The sequence below is a fragment of the Carcharhinus amblyrhynchos genome, unplaced genomic scaffold (genome assembly GCF_965287045.1).
Source record: "Carcharhinus amblyrhynchos unplaced genomic scaffold, sCarAmb.v2.hapA scaffold_799, whole genome shotgun sequence".
NCBI lineage: Eukaryota > Metazoa > Chordata > Chondrichthyes > Carcharhiniformes > Carcharhinidae > Carcharhinus > Carcharhinus amblyrhynchos.
In genome coordinates, this window is record NW_027650539.1 from 1 (window position 1) to 21,266 (window position 21,266).

At 54.7% G+C, this 21,266-nt stretch overlaps 1 protein-coding gene across 1 annotated transcript in view; it reads left to right on the forward strand.

Annotated features, from left to right (window-relative positions):
* Window positions 1-8,394: 8,394 nt before the first annotated feature.
* The window catches only part of LOC145340138 (arf-GAP with Rho-GAP domain, ANK repeat and PH domain-containing protein 1-like), a gene marked incomplete at its 3' end in the record, with an annotated part of 57,090 nt that continues 44,218 nt past the window's right edge, over window positions 8,395-21,266 (forward strand). Inside the window, exon 1 of the mRNA XM_080184565.1 lies at window positions 8,395-9,082. Coding sequence (XP_080040691.1) covers window positions 8,460-9,082 — 623 coding nt within the window. The remainder of the gene's footprint in view (window positions 9,083-21,266) is intronic.

Sequence of the window (21,266 nt, forward strand, 5' to 3'; positions counted from 1 at the left end):
AGTTGCGGCGCTCCCTCGGCACTGACCCTCTGACAGTGCGCGCTCCCTCGGCACTGACCCTCTGACAGTGCGGCGCTCCCTCGGCACTGACCCTCTGACAGTGCGGCGCTCCCTCGGCACTGACCCTCTGACAGTGCGGCGCTCCCTCGGCACTGACCCTCTGACAGTGCGGCGCTCCCTCGGCACTGACCCTCTGACAGTGCGGCGCTCCCTCGGCACTGACCCTCTGACAGTGCGGCGCTCCCTCGGCACTGACCCTCTGACAGTGCGGCGCTCCCTCGGCAACTGACCCCTCTGACAGTGCGAGCGCTCCCTCGGCACTGACCCTCTGACGTGGCGGCCCCTCGGCACTGACCCTCTGACAGTGCGGCGCTCGACACTGACCCTCTGACAGTGCGGCGCTCCCTCGGCACTGACCCTCTGACAGTGCGGCGCTCCCTCGGCACTGACCTCTGACAGTGCGGCGCTCCCTCGGCACTGACCCTCTGACAGTGCGGCGCTCCCTCCCCGGCACTGACCCTCTGACAGTGCGGGCGCATCCCTCGCCCCTGACCCTCTGACAGTGCGGCGCTCCCCTCGGCACTGACCTCTGACAGTGCGGCCTCTCCCGACCCTCTGACACGCGGCGCTCCCTCGGCTGACTCTGACAGTGGCGGCCTCCCTCGGCACTGACCTCTGACAGTGATTTGATTTTTGATTTGAATTATTATTGTCATGTGTATCAACATACAATAAAATACTGTTTCTTGCGCGCTACACCGGCAAAGCGTACTGTTCATAGAGAAGAAAGGAGATTGTGCAGAATGTAGTGTTACAGTCACAGCTAGGGTGTAGAGAAGATCAGCTAATGTGAGGTAGGTCCATTCATAAGTCTGACAGCAGCAGGGAAGAAGCTGTTCTTGAGTTGGTTCGTGCGTGACCTCAGACTTTTGTATCGTTTTCCCGGTGGAAGAGAGAATGTCCGGGGTGTGGGGGGTCCTTGATTATGTTGGCTGCTTTGCCGAGGTAGCGGGAAGTGTAAGACGGAGTCAATGGATGGGAGCTGGTTTGTGTGATGGATTGGGTTACATTCATGACCTTTTGTAGTTCCTTGCGGTCTTGGGCAGAGCAGGAGCCCAGACCGAGCTGTGATACAACCAGAAAGAATGCTTTCTATGGTGCATCTGTAAAAGTTGGTGAGAGTCGCAGCGGACATACCAAATTTCCTTAGTCTTCTGAGAAAGTAGAGGCATTGGTGGGGCTTTCTTAATGATAGTGTTGGCATGGGAGGGGGGACCAGGATGGGTTGTTGGTGAAGCTCTTTGCAAGCACTTCCTCAGTAGAGCAACACTTTATTAACTTCAAATTCCCGTCCTCCACATTATTATCAGACGGTTTATTTTTTTATACGAGACCACAGCTTCTAATTTCGGAGCCTTTGTGTACCTCATTTATAAACACTTCCATCAGCAAAGTGATTGAGCTGAAGTTTGCAAATCCCGTCTTCAGCAACGACTTCCCCGCACAGAAATAAAACCTTCTGGAAACTCTCAGTCATCAAGTGAGCTTCCTCCTGGGTCACGCGTGATGTCTGCGCCTACACGGCAACGTGCCGTGTGCGCCGTGTCCAGATTTGAAGGAACCTTCGTAGGAGCAGGAGTTCCCTCGAGCCCCTCCCCGTAACCGTCCCGTCCCTCGAGCCCCCTCCCCGTATCCGTCCCGTCCCTCGAGCCCCCTCCCCGTATCCGTCCCGTCCCTCGAGCCCCTCCCCGTATCCGTCCCCGTCCCTCGTGCCCCCTCCCCGTATCCGTCCCGTCCCTCGAGCCCCCTCCCCGTATCCGTCCCATCCCTCGAGCCCCTCCCCGTATCCCCCGTCCCTCGAGCCCCCTCCCCGTATCCCGTCCCGTCTCTCGAGCCCCCTCCCCGTATCCGTCCCGTCCCTCGAGCCCCCTCCCCCGTATCCGTCCCGTCCCTCGAGCCCCCTCCCTGTATCCGTCCCGTCCCTCGAGCCCCCTCCCCGTATCCGTCCCGTCCCTCGAGCCCCCTCCCCGTATCCGTCCCGTCCCTCGAGCCCCCTCCCCGTATTCCGTCCCGTCCCTCGACCCCCCTCCCCGTATCCGTCCTCTCCCTCGAGCCCCCTCCCCGTATCCGTCCTCTCCCTCGAGCCCCCTCCCCGTATCCGTCCCGTCCCTCGAGCCCCTCCCCGTATCCGTCCCGTCCCTCGAGCCCCCTCCCCGTATCCGTCCCGTCCCTCGAGCCCCCTCCCCGTATCCGTCCCGTCCCTCGAGCCCCCTCCCCGTATCCGTCCCGTCCCTCGAGCCCCCTCCCCGTATCCGTCCCGTCCCCTCGAGCCCCCTCCCCGTATCCGTCCTCTCCCCTCGAGCCCCCTCCCGTATCCGTCCCGTCCCTCGAGCCCCCTCCCGTATCCGTCCTCTCCCTCGAGCCCCCTCCCCGTACTCCGTCCCGTCCCTCGAGCCCCCTCCCCGTATCCGTCCCGTTCCTCGAGCCCCCTCCCCGTATCCGTCCCGTCTCTCGAGCCCCCTCCCCGTATCCGTCCCGTCCCTCGAGCCCCTTCCCCGTATCCGTCCCGTCCCTCGAGCCCCCTCCCCGTATCCGTCCCGTCCCTCGAGCCCCCTCCCCGTATCCGTCCCGTCCCTCGAGCCCCCTCCCCGTATCCGTCCTCTCCCTCGAGCCCCTCCCCGTATCCGTCCTCTCCCTCGAGCCCCCTCCCCGTATCCGTCCTCTCCCTCGAGCCCCCTCCCGTATCCGTCCTCTCCCTCGAGCCCCCTCCCCGTATCCGTCCTCTCCCTCGAGCCCCCTCCCCGTATCCGTCCTCTCCCTCGAGCCCCCTCCCCGTATCCGTCCTCTCCCTCGAGCCCCCTCCCCGTATCCGTCCCGTCCCTCGAGCCCCCTCCCCGTATCCGTCCTCTCCCTCGAGCCCCCTCCCCGTATCCGTCCTCTCCCTCGAGCCCCCTCCCCGTATCCGTCCCGTCCTCGAGCCCCCTCCCCGTATCCGTCCCGTCCCTCGAGCCCCCTCCCCGTATCCGTCCTCTCCCTCGAGCCCCCTCCCCGTATCTGTCCCGTCCTCGAGCCCCCTCCCCGTATCCGTCCTGTCTCTCGAGCCCCCTCCCGTACTCCGTCCCGGCCCTCCGAGCCCCCTCCCTGTATCCGTCCTGTCTCTCGAGCCCCTCCCCGTATCCGTCCCGTCCCTCGAGCCCCTCCCTGTATCCGTCCTGTCTCTCGAGCCCCCTCCCGTATCCGTCCCGTCCCTCGAGCCCCCTCCCCGTATCCGTCCCGTCCCTCGAGCCCCCTCCCCGTATCCGTCCTGTCTCTCGAGCCCCCTCCCCGTATCGTCCTGTCTCTCGAGCCCCTTTGGAATTTTATCCGTTTCAGTCAGATTTTCTCATATTCCTTCAATCTCCAGGGAATGTTCACAAATCCGTTCACACTTCACCGTCCAAACCCCCCCCCCCCCCCCTCACTGCATGACACTGATCCTGATGCACACTCCCCCCCGCCCCCCCACCGCACACACACTCTCGCCCTCCCGCAGACACATTTTGTCTCTTCCTCCCCTCCCTCCCTCTCTCTCTCTCTCTCTCTCTCTCTCCTCTCCCTGTCTCTCTCCTCTCTCTCTCCCTCCCTCCCTGTCTCTCTCTCTCTCCCCCTCCCCTCTCTCTCTCTCTCCCCTCCCTCTCTCTCTCTCTCTCTCCCTCTCTCTCTCTCTCTCTCTCTCTCTCTCTCCCTCCCTCTCTCTCTCTCTCTCTCTCCCTCCCTGTCTCTCTCTCTCTCTCTCTCTCTCCCTCCCTGTCTCTCTCTCTCTCTCTCTCCCTCCCTCCCTGTCTCTCTCTCTCTCTCCCTCCCTCCCTGTCTCTCTCTCTCCCTCCCTGTCTCTCTCTCTCCCTCCCTGTCTCTCTCTCCCTCCCTCTCTCTCTCTCTCTCTCTCCCTCCCTCTCTCTCTCTCTCTCTCTCTCTCTCTCTCTCTCCCCCTCCCTCCCTCCCTCCCTCCCTCCTGTCTCTCTCTCTCTCTCTCCCTCCCTGTCTCCCTGGCTCTCTCTCCCTCCCTCTCTCTCTCTCTCCCTCCCTCTCTCTCTCTCTCTCCTCCCTCTCTCCCTCCCTCTCTCTCTCTCTCTCCCTCCCTGTCTCCCTGTCTCTCTCTCTCTCTCTCTCTCTCTCTCTCTCCCTCCCTGTCTCTCTCTGCGCCTCTGTCTCTGTCTCCCTTTCACTCTCTCCCTGCCAGTATTAGACAGAATTGGCTGCTCCTGAACAGTTGAGTTTCTGTACACTGACCGGCTGACACTCTGTTCTGACGGTGCTGCTCTGGATGGGGGTTTCAGTGCAGTAAATGAGATTTGAGATAGAGGGAGAGACCTCCGCAGGCTGGTAACAAACCGGTGACCATCTGGCCTGTGACACAGATTGACATTGCTTTTTAGATCTTTAACTGGTTTAATAAAAATAGCTTGTGGTTAGCCAATGTTCCGCTCCTTTCTATAGATAGCTCGAGACAACACCCTGTGTCCTTTCCCTCAAGATACTGCTGCCCAACCAGAGGAAACACGCCATTCTCGATAAACATAGTCACCCAATAGGAACAAGAGCAATGTGCAACTCCTCCCAACGCTCCCCGTGGGAGCCGAGTCCCACATTCTCCCCACTCCCCGTGGGAGCGAGTCCCACATTCTCCCCACTCCCCGTGGGAGCGAGTCCCACATTCTCCCACTCCCCGTGGGAGTGAGTCCCACATTCTCCCCACTCCCCGTGGGAGTGAGTCCCACATTCTCCCCACTCCCCGTGGGAGCGAGTCCCACATTCTCCCCTACTCCCCGTGGGAGCGAGTCCCACATTCTCCCCACTCCCCGTGGGAGCGAGTCCCACATTCTCCCCACTCCCCGTGGGAGCGAGTCCCACATCTCCCCACTCCCGTGGGAGCGAGTCCACATTCTCCCCCACTCCCCGTGGGAGCGAGTCCCACATTCTCCCCCACTCCCCGTGGGAGCGAGTCCCACATTCTCCCCACTCCCCGTGGGAGCGAGTCCCACATTCTCCCCACTCCCCGTGGGAGCGAGTCCCACATTCTCCCCACTCCCCGTGGGAGCGAGTCCCACATTCTCCCCACTCCCCGTGGGAGCGAGTCCCACATTCTCCCCACTCCCCGTGGGAGCGAGTCCCACATTCTCCCCACTCCCCGTGGGAGCGAGTCCCACATTCTCCCCACTCCCCGTGGGAGCGAGTCCCACATTCTCCCCACTCCCCGTGGGAGCGAGTCCCACATTCTCCCCACTCCCCGTGGGAGCGAGTCCCACATTCTCCCCACTCCCCGTGGGAGCGAGTCCCACATTCTCCCCCACTCCCCGTGGGAGCGAGTCCCACATTCTCCCCCACTCCCCGTGGGAGCGAGTCCCACATTCTCCCCACTCCCCGTGGGAGCGAGTCCCACATTCTCCCCACTCCCCGTGGGAGTGAGTCCCACATTCTCCCCCACTCCCCGTGGGAGCGAGTCCCACATTCTCCCCACTCCCCGTGGGAGCGAGTCCCACATTCTCCCCACTCCCCGTGGGAGCGAGTCCCACATTCTCCCCACTCCCCGTGGGAGCGAGTCACACATTCTCCCCACTCCCCGTGGGAGCGAGTCCCACATTCTCCCCACTCCCCGTGGGAGCGAGTCCCACATTCTCCCCCACTCCCTGTGGGAGCGAGTCCCACATTCTCCCCACTCCCCGTGGGAGCGAGTCCCACATTCTCCCCACTCCCCGTGGGAGCGAGTCCCACATTCTCACCGGGGAGTGAGTCCCACGTTCTCCCCAGTCCCTCGTTAAAGACTGAATTACTGTTTGATTTATTAGTTAACAGTCAACCACATTGCTGTGGCTCTGGAGTCACATGTAGGCCAGACCGGGTAAGGATGGCAGATTTCCTTCCCTAAAGGATGTTAGTGAATCAGATGGGGTTTTCACAACACCAGCTTGTCTGTGGGATGCTGCTATCTGTATGTTTGTTTGTATCTTGGTGCAGCTAATCACAAAATAATGAGAGTACAGCAACAGGCCCTTCTGCCCTCCAAGTCTGTGCCGATCATGATGCCCCAATCAACCTAAAAAAACCCTTCTGCCCTTACTCGGTCCGTATCCCTCTATTCCCTCCCTATTCATGTCCCCATCCAAATGCCTCTTAAATGTTGTTAATGGGCCTCCTTCCCCCACCCCCTCTGGCAGCGCGTTCCAGGCCCCCATCCCTCTCTGTGTGAAAAACCTCCCCCCGCACATCCCCCTTAAACTTTCCCCCTCTCACCTTGAACCTGTGCCCCCCCCCTTGTAATTGACACTTCCACCCTGGGAAAAAGCCTCCGACTATCCACCCTGTCTGTGCCTCGCATCATTTTGCCGCCCTCTATCAGGTCTCCCCTCCGTCTTTCCAGTGAAAACAATCCCAGTTTATTCAACCTCCCCTCGTAGCCAACACCCTCGAGACCAGGCAACATCCTGGTGAACCTTCTCTGCACTCTCTCCAAAGCTTCCACATCCTTCCGGTAGTGTGGTGACCAGAACTACACACAATACTCCAAATACGGTCTAACCAAGGTTTTATTTCGCTGCAACATGATTTCCCAACTCCTGTACTCAGTGCCCCGGCTGATGAAGACAAGCTTGCCGTATGCCTTCTTAATCACCTTGGCCACCTGTGTTATCACTTTCATGGAACTGTGGACCTGCACGCCCAGATCCCTCTGTATGTTAATGTTCCTCAGGGTTCTGCCATTTACAGTATAATTCACACCTAAATTTGATCTTCCAAAATGTACCTCCTCACAAATGTCCAGGTTAAATTCCATCTGCCATTTCTGTGCCCGAGTCTCTGATCTATCTCTATCCTGTTGTATCCTCTGACAATCCCCAGCACTATCAGCAACTCTCCCAATCTTCATGTCATCCACAAATTTATTAATCAGATCCCTTTATATTATCCTCCAGATCATTTATATATATTACAAACAACAGAGGTCCCGGCACTGATCCCTATGGAACATCACTAACTACAGATCTCCATTCTGAAAAACACCCTTCCACCGATACTCTCTGTCTTCTGTAACCAAGCCAGTTCTGTATCCATCCAGCCCACCCCCAATCCCATGTGATTTTAGTTTTTGTACCAGTCTGCCAATGCGTGACCTTGTCAAAAACCTTACTAAAGTCCATATAAACTACATCCAGAGCCCTTCCCTCATCAATTATCTTTGTCACCTCTTCACAAAACTCAAATCAAGTTGGTGAGTCGTGACCTTCCCCGTACAAAACCATGCTGCCTGTCACTAACTAGTCCATTTTCCTCCAAACGTCCCTCAGTATCTTCTCCAAAAGCTTCTCCATCACTGGTGTCAGGCTCACCGGCCTAGAATTTCCAGGATTATCCCTGCTTCCTTTCTTAAACAAGGGAATAACACTGGCTATTCTCCAGTCCTCTGGAACCTTGCCTGTGGTCGAAGTGGATGTGAAGATATCTGTTAAGGTCCCAACTATTTTTCCCCTGGCCTCCCGCAGTAACCTGGGATAGATCCCATCCGGCCCTGGGGACTTGTCTGCCTTGATGCAATTTGAGATACTCAACACTTCCTCCTTCGATATATTGACGTTCTCTAGAGCGTTCACACACCCATCCCTGACCTCAACATCTGTCATGTCCTTCTCCTTAGTGAATACTGATACCAAGTACTCATTAGCGATCTCACCCAATGGTGTGATCACTTGTGTACAGCTGGGTCTGTTCAGCCCATTCCTCTCTCCCAGACTGTTTCCACTGATCAAAGGGTCAGGCAAGGTGGTTCGAGGTAACTTAGAATCGGAGCGGAAGGAAGGGGGAGATGTTGACACAGCGACTTGTGATCTGGAAAGCTTTGCCCCGCAAGTACAGCGGAAGCAGATTCAAAAATAATATTTCAAAAGGGGCTGGATCAACGCTCGAAAAGGAGGAACCAACTTGTGGAGCATTGGTAGGGGGTGATGGTGCGAGTGAGACTGAGAGAACTATCCAGTCAAAGAGCTGGGATAGCGATGGTGGGCCGAATGGTCTCTTGTGTTGTGTGATTTGTCATGTTGTGGGTGGTATGGTGGTTAGCACTGTTGCCTCACAGTGCCAGGGATCCGAGCTCGATTCCCGGTTTGGGTCACTGTTTGTGTGGAGTCTGCACATTCTCCCCGTGTCTGCGTGGGTTTCCTCCCGCAGTCCGAAAGATGAGCTGGTTAGGGTGGGTTGGCCGTGCTGAATTCTCCCTCGGTGTACCCGAACGGGCGCCGGAGTGGGGAATTTTCACAGTAACTTCATTGCGGTGTTAATGTCAGCCCACCTGTGACACGAGTAAATAGATGTAACTTGAACCCTGGTGATCCTGGATGCGTTTTTCTTCTCGGTTGCAGGAGGCTCTGAGATCCCAGCTGAAGGAACGTGAGCTCTTGGCCATGGACTGAGGTGTGAGTTGGGACGCCATGTTGTGTGAAGAAGGTGCGATGAGTATCGGGGATTGGCTGGGCCTCATTCATCTGGAACAGTACACGGATCACTTCACACTCAATCATTACCAGCAAGTGTCCGACTGCTGGGGGATCTGCAATGAGGACCTCTCGCGGATTGGAATCTTCCTCCCTGGCCATCGCAAACGGATTCTCTCCGCTCTGACCAAGGCTCACCAGGGCCCCCTGACCCCTGACTCCCCACGCCGGGGCCCCCTGACCCCTGACCCCCCACCGGAGCCACCAGGGAAACCAATTCCCAAGAAGAGGAACATCTACCCCTGCAACCAGCTCCCTGCCTCCAACGCCCAAAGCCCATTGGAGAAGCCACTCCCGCCCATCCCCCCCAGGCAGACCCCTGGCCGCCCCCCCGAGAGGTTAACCCCCGTTCCCCGCCCCCGCTCTAAGCCAGCCCTGCAGCCCACGGGCGGTGGCGGCTCCCCCTCGCCCCAGGTGCCGGTCGTCGTACCGCGCGAGGCACCTCGGCGGGATCTTCCCGTGCCTCCGCCGCGACAGGATATCCCCGCGGCGACCAAGCCGCTTCTGCCGCCGCTTCCCGTGCGGCCCCTGGCCAGACAGATCCCTCCGGCAGATTCCAGGTGAGTTCCTCAGCGTGACACTCCCTCCGCACTCGGAGACACTCGTGTAACTCAATCGCCATCCTCAAACCACCGCTGACTCCCAATCGCTTTCCTCCACTGCCAGCACTATTACACTCTCTCTCTCTCTCTCTCTCTCTCCCCCCCCACCTCTTTTTTTCCTCCCTCTCTCTGTCTCTCTCAGACCATCTCTCCCTAGTTCTCTCTATCAGCCTCTGTCCTCCTCTCTCCCCCTCTCTCTCCCTTTGTCCCTCTCTTTCTCTCTCTCTCTCTCCCTGTCTCACTCTCTCTGTGTTCCTCCCCATCTCTCTGTCTCTCGCACTGCTCCTTGTACTCCCCCTGCCCTGCCTCCCCTCCGCCGCTCCCCCCCTCTCCCCCTCCGCTGCTCTCCCTCCTCCGCTCTCGCTCCCTCGGTGGGGTTAATGGAGTTGTGTTGCAAATCAACTACAATCTAATCGACCGGGGAACATTCCAAAGCTGTGGACGCCACTGAGTTTATGTGAGGCACGGTGGCACGGTGGTTAGCACTGCTGCCTCACAGCGCCAGGGTCCTGGGTTCGATTCCCGGCTCGGGTCGCTGTCCGTGTGGAGTCTGCATGTTCTCCCCGTGTCTGCGTGGGTTTCCTCCGGGTGCTCCGGTTTCCTCCCACAGTCTGAAGATGTGCGGGTTAGGTGGATTGGCCGTGATAAATTGCCCCTAAGTGTCAGGGGGATAAGCGGGGTAAATGTGTGCGGTTGCGGGAGAGGGGCCTGGGTGGGGCTGTGGTCGGTGCAGACTCGATGGGCTGAGTGGCCTCCATCTGTCCTGTCAGGATTCTATGATATGGAGTCACTCATGTGATGTCAGGTGGTCAATTTGCACACAGCAAGATCCCACAAACGGTGATGTGATGGGAGGATGTGTTTCAGTGATGGTGACTGAGGGATGGACAGCAGACAGGGAGAACTCCCTCTGTTTCTCTTTAGAATTTTGGCTACGGGGTCTTTTCCCTCCTCCCCGGACCTTATCCCCGGCTTGAAGGGTGAGTTGTTTTCACTCTGCTTTGATGGGTTCAGAGATGACTGATACTGTACGGTCCACACACTCTGTCTGGTGCGGGGCAGGTGGGGCTGGTGAGGCTGGTGTTCTCTCCGAACCCTGGAATTCCAGTCCGCGTGTTACTGATAAAGCGTCCCAATGTGTTCCGTGCCAGGGGGAATGTTTGACTTCTCAGAGATGCTTTGAGGACATCCCAAAAACTGCCCTCCTGGAGTCTCCTGCTGTGACCAAACCTGGAGTGAAACGGTTGCTTTGGGAGTCTGGTGCCAGGGATTACAGATGTGGATTGGTCAATGCCCTGTACAGCTGTAACAACACTTCTCTACCCTTCTACTCAATTCCAATAGTAGTGAAGGACAAAATTCCATTGGCTCTCCTTATTACCCGGCTGCAGACTAACTTCCTGTCATTCATGCGCAAGGACACCCAGATCCCTCTGCATTCTGAATTCTCTCTCCACTTGGATAAGAAGTTTCCTTTTAATTCCTACAACCAAAATGGATAACCTCACGCTGATCCCTGTTTAAACTCCATCTGCCACATTTTGGCCACTCACAGAACCTATCCATTTTTTAAATATTTTGGGCTAGTTTTCTTTCATAATTTCCTTTACTCCTGTTACTTTTTTAGTAACGATTTGTTGGTCTTAAAAAAAAGTTTCCCAATCTTCCAGCCTGTCACTGGCCTTTACAATATGGTAATGCCTTAGTTTTTGTCTTTATGTTGTCTTTAACCTCGTTGCTAAGCTATGAATGTTCCTCCTGCTCTTACAATCTTCCTTCCTCTCCGAAATGTATTTTACAAAGAACTGAGAAAATTACAGCACAGGAACAGGCCCTTCGGCCCTCCGAGCCTGCACCGACCATGCTGCCCGACTGAACTAAAACCCCCTACCCTTCCGGGGACCATATCCCTCTATTCCCATCCTATTCATGTATTTGTCCAGACGCCCCTTAAAACTCACTATCGTATCTGCTTCTGCTGCCTCTCCTGGGAATGAGTTCCAGGCACCCACCACCCTCTGTGTAAAAAAACCTTGCCTCGTACATCTCCTTTAAACCTTGCCCCTCGCATCTTAAACCTGTGCCCCCGAGTAATTGACTCTTCCATCCTGGGAAAATGCTTCACACTATCCACTCTGCCCCTCATAATCTTGTGGACTTGAGTTTGCCCCTCACCCTCTATCAGGATGAATTGAGTATCTCCGTAACCAACTGCCACTGATCATCAGCTGTCCGACCGTTTAGCCTTCCTGCCCACTAGGGCCAGGTCTGTCCTCATTCCTATATAATAATGTTTGTTTATCTCCAGGGCACTTTCTCTAATCCTCTCTGTAATAGGGTGACCGGAATTGCGCACAGTATTCCAAGTGTGGCCATGCCAATGTCTTGTACAACTTCAACAAGACGTCCCAACTCCTGTATTCAATGTTCTGACCAATGAAACCAAGCTGAATGCCTTATTCATCACTGTGACTCCACTTTCCAAGGAACTATGAACCTGTACCCCTAGATCTCTCTGTTCTGTAACTCTCCCCAACGCCTTACCATTAACTGAGTAAGTCCTGCCCTGGTTCGATCTACCAAAATGCATCACCTCACATATGTCTAAATTAAACTCCATCTGACCTTTCCTCTCATTATCTGGTCCTTTCCACTGTCCTAATTATTCCAAACATTCACTGAGTACTTTCTTGTCAAATTACTCCTTCCAAAGTGGATCACCTCACACTTCCCAGGGTTAAATTTCCATCTGCCACTGATCTGCCCACTTGACCGTTCCGTCTGTATCGTCTCGTAGCCTGAAACTCTCCGCCTCAGTGTTAACCACCTGGACAATCTTTGTGTCACCCACAAACTCACTAACCCTACCCCCCACATAGTCATTTATGTAAATGATGAGTAATGTGGGGTCCAGCACAGGTCCCTGGGGTACGCCGCTGGACACTGGTTTCCGGTCACTAACGCAGCCTTCTCTCGTCACCCTCTGTCTCCTACAATTGAGGCAATGTTGAATCCACTTTATCAAATGGCCCTGTATCCCCTGTGAATTTAACTTCTTTACAAGACTCCCATGTGGGACCTTGTCAAAGGCTTGGCTGAAATCCACATAAACTACATCGACTGCACCACCCTCATCTACACACCTGCTCGCCTCCTCAAAAAAATTCAATCCGATTTTTGATAAGAGAGGGGATTAAGGGTTATGGGGAGAGGGCGGGAATGTGGAACTGAGCCACGACAGATCAGCCATGATCTTATTGAATGGCGGGGCAGGCTCGAAGGGCTAGATGGCCTACTCCTGCTCCTATTTCTTATGTTCTTATGTGACCTCCCGCTGAAGACCCCATGCCGACTCTCCCTGACCAAGCTTTGCCTCTCTGAGTGGAAATCCCCATGGACTCAAACCCATTTCTCCCACACCAACCCTTGGGCCACCCATTCGCCTCTTTCCCCTCAGGTGGTGATGAGAGATTCTCACCTCTGTGGCTCTGCTCTTTAATTTATCCCCGAGCTCCTTCTACTTCCCTCAGTAGAGCTTCTTTGCAACTATATCATTGGTACTTATGTGGACCACGATAACTGGATCTTGCCCACTCCCACTCCAAGTCCCTCTGCAGCCCAGACGAGAGATCATTAGCTCTGGAACCAAGCGGGCAATGTAACCTTCAGGGCTCTCGATCCTGGCAGGGCAGGTAGAGGGAGTGGTTAATAAAGCGTGTGCATCCTGACTTTTATTAGTAGGAGAGCAAGAAGGTTGTGTTTTGTTTGAGCTCCGTTTTGTTTGATGTTGGAGCGAAGGGGACGTGTGAAGGGGAAGGGGCAGTGATAGATGGAAAGAGAAGGGTTTTCTTTATTGCTTTGGCTGCACTTGCTGAAGATATTTCAGCCTCTCGCCTTCCTGTGGGTTGACCGGGCCTAGTCGTCCAGGCTTTGCAGGTACCTGTGCACAATACTGACACCTGCTGGTTGGAGTTAAATTCAGTAAGATGTCTCACGTCACCAGGTTAAACTCTCACAACATCAGGTTAAAGTTTCGGAGCCTCCAGTTCCTTCATCAGGTGAATGAGGTCTTGTGTTCACAAACAGGGCATAGAAAGAGACAAACTCAATTTACAAGGTAATGGTTGGAATGCGAGCCTTTACAGGTAATCGAGTCTTAAAGGTACAGACAATGTGAGCAGAGAGAGGGTTAAGCACAGTTTACAGAGATGTGTATTGTCTCCAGACAGGACAGTTAGTGAGATTTTGCAAACCCAGGCAAGTCACGGGGGTTACAGATAGTGTGACATGAACCCAAGATCCCTGTTGAGACCGTCCTCATGTGTGCGGAACTTGGCTATCAGTCTCTGTCCAGCGACTCTGCGCTGTCGTGTGTCGTGAAGGCCGCCTTGGAGAATGCTTACCCGAAGATCAGAGGCCGAATGCTCATGACCTGTGAAGTGTTCCCCAACAGGAAGGGAACGCCCTTGCCTGGTGATTGTCGAGCGGTGTTCATTCACCCGTGTCATAGCGTCTGCATGGTCTCCCCAATGTACCATGCCTCAGGGCATCCTTTCCTGCAGCGTATCAGGTAAACACAGTAAAAAGTCTGACAACACCAGGTTTTAGTCCAACCGATTTATTTGATAGTAAACGCACAAGCTTTCGAGGTTTTGAGCTTGTGAGTTTACTATCAAATAAATCGGTTGGACTAAAACCTGGTGTTGTCAGACTGTTTACTGTGTTTACGCCAGTCCAACGCTGGCACATCCACATCATGTATCAGGTAGACAACGTTGGCCGAGTTGCAAGAGTATGTGCCGTGTACCTGGTGGACAAGATAATGATTGGAATGTGAATCTTAATTAATTAATACTTGCATTCCAACCGATATCTTGTAAATTGAGTGTGTGTCTGTAAATGCCCTGTTTGTGAACACAAGTCCTCATTCACGGTTGAGGGAGCTTGGGACTCCGAGGGCTTGTACTGCCAAATAAACCTGTTGGACTTTAACCTGGTGTTGTGAGACTTCTTACTGTGTTTACCCCAGTCCAATGCTGGTATCTCCACATCGTAGAGTTAAATGGCCTTTACTCTGTGTCCTCAAGAAGGCAAAATAATGATATTTCTAAAAAAATTGTTCTAAAGTTCTGATGTGGAAATGTGCCATTCTCTTTACCTAGAGAGACTCCAGATAATGCGGAGAGACTGGGGTTGGTCTCCTCAGAGCAGAGTAATGAAAGACAGGGGAATGGGGGGGTGTTTAACTGAGCTGTTCAGAATAATGGAGGAGGAGCTCTGGATGGAGTAAGTAAAGAGAACGTGTTTCCAGTGGCAAAGAGGGTGGGGAACCAGAGGAACACAGATTGAAGACAATCAGTAAAGGAACCCAGAGGGGGAAGTGAGACTATTTTGCAATGTCACGCAGTGATGTGATCTGGAAGGCACATTCTGAAAGGACAGTGGAAGCAGATTCAATAATAACTTTCAGAAGGGGGATTGGGTAAAGACTGTCAGAGACAAAACTCATTTGCAGAGCTGTGGGGGAAGCCAGGCGAATTGGATCGATTCTTTTCAAAGAGGCAGCCCAGTCACGATGGGCTGAATGGCCTCCTTCGCTGCTGCACAATTCTGTGATATTGATTGAAAAGGAAATTTGCCTTTCTCTCTCTCGCACTCTTTATGACTTTCAAACCTTCCACAGCTCTCCACAAACACTGGAACACGTTGTCAGTCTTGCTGCTGTTGTGATTAACAGGGACGGCACAGTGATTGGCACTGCTGCCTCACAGCGGCAGGGACCCAGGTTCAATTCCCGGCTTGGGTCACTGTCTGTACGGAGTTTGCACATTCTCCCCGTGTCTGCATGGGTTTCCTCCAGGTGCTCCGGTTTCCTCCCACAGTCCAGAGATGTACAGGTTAGGCTGATTGGCTGTGATAAATTGCCCCTTAGTGTAAGGAGGATTAACAGGATAAATATGTGGGGTTACAGAGATAGGGCTGGGGTGGGATTGTTGTCAGCGCAGACTCGATGGGCCGAATGGCCTCCTTCTGCACTGTAGGATTCTATGATTCTAAATGTAGCAGCAAATTTGCACATAGCAGCACTGACCCTCTGACAGTGCGGCACTCCTTCAGCACTGACCCTCTGACAGTGCGGCACTCCTTCAGCACTGACCCTCTGACAGTGCGGCACTCCCTCGGCACTGACCCTCTGACAGTGCGGCACTCCTTCAGCACTGACCCTCTGACAGTGCAGCACTCCTTCAGCACTGACCCTCTGACAGTGCGGCGCTCCCTCGGCACTGACCCTCTGACAGTGCGGCGCTCCCTCGGCACTGACCCTCTGACAGTGCGGCGCTCCCTCGGCACCGACCCTCTGACAGTGCGGCGCTGCCTGGTTTCAATCACTCCACCATTGGCAGCCTGGACCCTGAGCTCTGGAATTCTCTCCATCAACCTCCCCACTCCCTCCTCCTCAAATATATCCCACAGAACCCTCCTCTTGGTCTCGTTCCTGCTTTCCTGACCCATTATCACCTTTCGTGTCAAGTCAGGTGTGATGTGTTGAGACATTTAACTCCATTTAAGGGCAGGTGCTTGTGGCTTTTTTCAGTGGGGCCCACCCCTGGTGTAATATGTTGTGGCGTGCCCCTTTTAAGAAGTGCCTATTACCTGTTGGTGCTGGGGGCTCCGCCTCTCTCTTTGTCTGCAGGTGAGGTACCTGTCCGTGTCTGTGTGTGTGTGTGCGTGTGTGTGTGTGTGCGCTCGAGCTGGGGCAGGTGCACCTGTCTGACTGTTACCCTGGGGGAGTATTGGACAGGGCAGTGGGGGGGGGATTGTAACCTCGCTGGAGAATCATCCTCCTGCCCCGACAGACTGCTGCGGAGACAGTAAGTGATGAGGGCGTGTGGCTGGCTTAGAGAGGGAGGTCTCTTATCAACAAAGGAACAGTTGGGTTCATGTCCATGTCTTTCCTCCCTCCTTCCCTCCTTCCCTCATCCCTCCCTCCCTCCCTCCCTCCCTCCCTCGCTCTCTCCCTCCCTCCCTCCCTCCCTCCCTTGCTCTCTCCCTCCCTCGCTCTCTCCCTCGCTCTCTCCCTCCCTCGCTCTCTCCCTCCCTTCCTCCCTCCCTCCCTTGCTCTCTCCCTCCCTCGCTCTCTCCCCTCCCTCCCTCGCTCGCTCGCTCTCTCCCTCCCTCGCTCGCTCTCTCCCTCCCTCGCTCGCTCTCTCCCTCCCTCGCTCGCTCTCTCCCTCCCTCGCTCGCTCTCTCCCTCCCTCGCTCCCTCCCTCGCTCTCTCTCTCTCTCTCTCTCTCCCTCCCTCCCTCGCTCTCTCTCTCCCTCCATCCCTCCCTCGCTCTCTCCCTCCATCCCTCCCTCGCTCCCTCCCTCCCTCCCTCCCTTGCTCTCTCCCTCATCCCTCCCTCGCTCCCTCCCTCCCTCCCTCTCTCCCTCGTCCATCCCTCGCTCTCTCCCTCATCCCTCCCTCCCTCCCTCCCTCGCCCTCTCCACGTTTGGCAAAGTCCCACACAAGACTTTATCATTCAAAATTAAAGTGCATGGGATTGGGGGAAGTGAATTGAGACGGAGAGAAAACTGATTGGCAGAGAGGAAACAAAGAGTAGGAATAAATGGGTGCTTTTCAAACTGGCAGCAGTAACTAGTGGGGGTGCCACAGGGATCGGTGCTGGGACCCCAGCTATTCACAATATATATTAATGATTTGGATGAGGGAACAAAATGCAACGTCTCAAAGTTTGCAGATGATGCCGAGTTGGGTGGGAGGGTGAACTGTGACGAGGATACAGAGATCCATCAGAATGATCTGGACAGGTTGGGTGAGTGGGTTAATCAATGGCAGATGCAGAATAATTTGGATAAATGTGAGGTTATTCACTTTGGAAGCAAAAACAAGAAGGCAGATTACTACCTGAATGGCTGTAAATTGGGAGAGGGGAGTGTGCAGAGGGATCTGGGTGTCCTTGTGCACCAGTCACTGAAGGTAAGCATTGCAGGTACAGCAGGCGGTAAAGAAGGTAAATGGTATGTTGGCCTTTCATTGTGAGAGGTTTGGAGTACAGGAGCAGGGATGTGTTGTTACAATTACACAGGGCCTTGGTGAGGACACACGGAGAGTATTGTGTACAGTTTTGGTCTCCTTTTCTGAGGAAGGATGTTCTTGCTCTCGAGGGAGTGCAGTGAAGGTTTACCAGGCTGATTCCAGGGACTGATGTATGAGGAGAGATTGACTAGATTAGGATTATTTTCGCTGGAGTTCAGACCAATGAGGGGGGGGATCTCATAGAGACTTATAAAATTCTAACAGGACTAGACAGGGGAGATGTTCCTGATAGTCGGGGGGGAGTCCAGAACCAGGGGTTACAGTCTGAGGATTCAGGTAGACCATTTAGAATCATAGAACCCTACAGTACAGAAAGAGGCCCTTCGGCCCATCAAGTCTGCACCGACCACAATCCCACCCAGGCCCTACCCCCATATCCCTACACATTTACCCACTAATCCCTCTAACCTACGCATCTCAGGACATTAAGGGCAATTTTAGCACGGCCAATCAACCTAACCCGCACATCTTTGGACTGTGGGAGGGAACCGGAGCACCTGGAGGAAACCCATGCAGACACGGGGAGAATGTGCAAACTCCACACAGACAGTGACCTGAGCCGGGAATCGAACCCAGGACCCTGGAGCCGTGAAGCAGCAGTGCTAACCCACTGTGCTACCATGCCACCCTTATACCAGAGAGGTTTAGGACAGAGATGAGGAGACATTTCTTCACCCAAAGAGTGGTGAGCCTGTGGAATTCATTCCCACAGGAAGTAGCTGATGCCAAAACATTGAATGTATTCCAGAGGCAGCTGGATATAGCACTTGGGGCGAATGGGGCAAAAGGTTATGGGGAGAAAGCATAAGAACATAAGAAATAGGAGCAGGAGTTGGCCATCTGGCCCTTCGAGCCTGCCCCGCCATTCAATAAGATCATGGCTGATCTGTCGTGGCTCAGTTCCACTTTCCCGCCCTCTCCCCATAACCCTTAATCCCCTCTCTCATCAAAAACCCATCAACCCGCGTCTTAAAAATATTTAGCGAGGCAGCCTCCACCACTTCAACGGGCAGAGAATTCCAGAGATTCACCACCCTTTGAGTGAAGAAGTTCCTCCTCAACTCCGTTCTAAACCGCCCCCCCCTTTATCTTGAGGCTGTGCCCCCTAGTCCTACTGTCTTTTTTGAGCGGGAAGAGTCTCTCCACCTCTATCCTATCCATCCCATTCATCATCTTATACGTCTCAATGAGATCTCCCCTCATTCTTCTAAACTCTAACGAGTACAAGCCTAGTTTATTCAGCCTCTCCTCATAGCTCAACCCCCTCAACTCTGGTATCAGCCTAGTGAACCTCCTCTGCACTCCCTCCAAGGCATGGCCAATGCACCTAACCAGCATCCCATTCACCTTCCAGGATTAGGCTATTGAGTTGGACAGTCAGGAATGTTCTTAATGAATGGCAGAACAGGCTGGAAGGGCCAAATGGCCTCCTCCTGCTATCTCCTATGTCCCTAGACCTCCATCTCTCCATCCGTCCTTCACTTGCTCACTCACTCCCTCCCTATCCCAATCCCTTGCTCCCTCTCTATTTGAAGTCCACCTTCCCTGGGAGGGCACTGGGCCAGTAGGTTGCAGCTGGGCTGAGCTGTGTTTTTGAGTTGAGGAGGTTGTCCATCCCCCGAGTCTTGTGATGTGTCTGTCTCAGCTCAACCGCCACTGAAACCCTCGTCTGTTTACCTTTGCAAACCTCTATCACAACACATCCCCGCTCTCTCTCCCAGCGCCCACCCTGCGTCAACTTGAGGCCCCACTGGGAGTGGGGAGAATGTGGGACTCGCTCCCACGGGGAGAGGGGAGAATGTGGGACTCGCTCCCACGGGGAGTGGGGAGAATGTGGGACTCGCTGAGGTAGGTGAGTGATGTTGATGTGTTTAATGGAATGGATGAGGGAGAGAAAAACAAAGGAAAAAATGTGAAGTATTTTTGGGAGAGGGAGAAGGGGGCAGGATAGAGAGTTGGGGGGGGGGGGGGGGGAACCCCGAGCGCGCGAAGGAGGGTGTTTGAGACTTGGGGGCGAGGTGCTGGCGAGAGAGGGGGGGGGGGGGGCAGACGAAATGGCAGAAAGTAAGGGGGTAGAGTGAAGAGAACGGGTATGGTTAGTGTGAAAGCCCTGCTGGTGGGTGCTGTGTAAATTTATCATCGTCACAATTCGGTCTCTTCACACATTGTTGTCAGACGGCGGTGGTTATTGTGTGAGAAGGTCCTGTCGTGTCCTTGTTGTCCCAGTGCAGTGGGGTGGGGGGGTATTTGGATAACGGTTGGAGCCTCGCTCTCCGTCTCTCTCTCTCTCTCTCTCTCTGAGTGAGGATTGTCAGTGTGGAGTTTTGAAGTTTATAAATCTGCCTCAGGAAGTTGTTTCCCCTCAGTCGCACTAATCAGGAAGTCGCTGTACTCTCTGCTAATCGCTGGAGTGGCCAGCAACCCGGAGGACGCGCCAGGCTGGCCCTGCCTGTCCCTCGCCTGTGTCGGAGCTGGAATTTGGGACAATATTTGGGAGCTGAGTGGAGTTGGGAGTTGAGGGAGATGTTTAGCTGTGTGGACTGAGTGAGGATCCAGTTTTGCTGCCTGTATCTGGAGGTATGTTTCCACCGAGTCACGGTTGGGGATTCACTGTCGAGGATGATCTGCTGTGGCGTTCACCTCCCTCTCCCTACTCCCCTCTGTCTCTGGAATGTTCTTTCTGACCACCGAGGGCTCCTCCCTCACGAAACCGGGCAGCCGCCCAACTTCCTGCACAACCTGACCTTCCCACGTCCCCTCTTCCAACTCCCACTCCAGGCCAAGCTCACACAGCTCGCCAGAGACTGGGTGGGGTCCTGGTGTCCGAGACTGCGACCCTGCGGCTCGGGGTCCGGAACCCTGGGGTCCGGAGTCTGGGACCCTGCAGTGTTGGGTGTGGGCCCCTGTAGCTCAGAGTGAGGGACCCTGCGGTCTGGGGTGTGTGCCCCTGCGGCTTAGTGTGGGACCCTGCAGCTCAGAGTGAGGGACCCTGCAGTGTGGGGTGTGGGCCCCTGTAGCTCAGAGTGAGGGACCCTGCGGTCTGGGGTGTGGGCCCCTGTAGCTCAGAGTGAGGGACCCTGCAGTGCAGGGTCTGTGCCCCTGCAGTGTGGGCTGTGTGCCCCTGTGGATGGGAGACCCTGCGGTTTCGGGGTGGGAGACCCTGTGTTCAGAGCCTATTAAGGTGCTCTGCTGTCTTCAGGGAGCTGCGGACAAGCATCCCAAGACCCCTCTGTTCCTCTGAGCGTCTCAGTGTCCCGCCAATCATTAAATATTCCCTTATTTCACCACCCGACCAATCTGGGTGTAATCTGCAAACATTCTTATCATTCTCCCACAAACAAGGAATCTCGCTCTGATCGCTGCGGTACACCACTAGATATCGGCCTCCAGTCACACAACCACCCTCTGCTTCCTGAGATTAAACTAGTTTGGGAGTCAGTTTGGCGAGCTGCCCTGGATCCCATGTACGACCCATTCTACCACTCTCCCATGTGGGACCTTGTCAAAGGCTTTGCTGAAATCCGTGTAAACTACATCAACTGCACTACCCTGATCACCACCTCGGAAAGCTCGTTAGGTATGACCTTCCTGATCAAAACCTTGCCTCTCTGAGTGGAGACAGTTTCTCCGCTTCAGAATTTTCTCCAATAATTTCCCGACTACTGGTGTGAGACTCACTGGTCTGTCTACACTAGCTGTCCTCTGGCACATCCCCCGGACCCAGAGAGGAATTAAAAGTTTGGGTCAAAGCCTCTGCAATTTCCTCCCCTAGCAGCCTGGGGTACAACTCCTCCAGATCTGGGCATCTGCTCGCTTTCAAACCGGTCGGAATCTTTAATAGCTCCTCAACCCCTGTGCCCACCTCACAGCCCTCTCCCTCAATTCTATACCTGCATCTTCCTGTTTCCGAGTGTAGACGGATATGAATTATTCATCTAACACCTTAACATCTGTCCTCCGACTCCACGAAGAGATTACCCTCATAGTCTCTAATGGGCCCCGCTCTTTCCCTGGTTATTCTTTTCTCTTAATATACCTGAA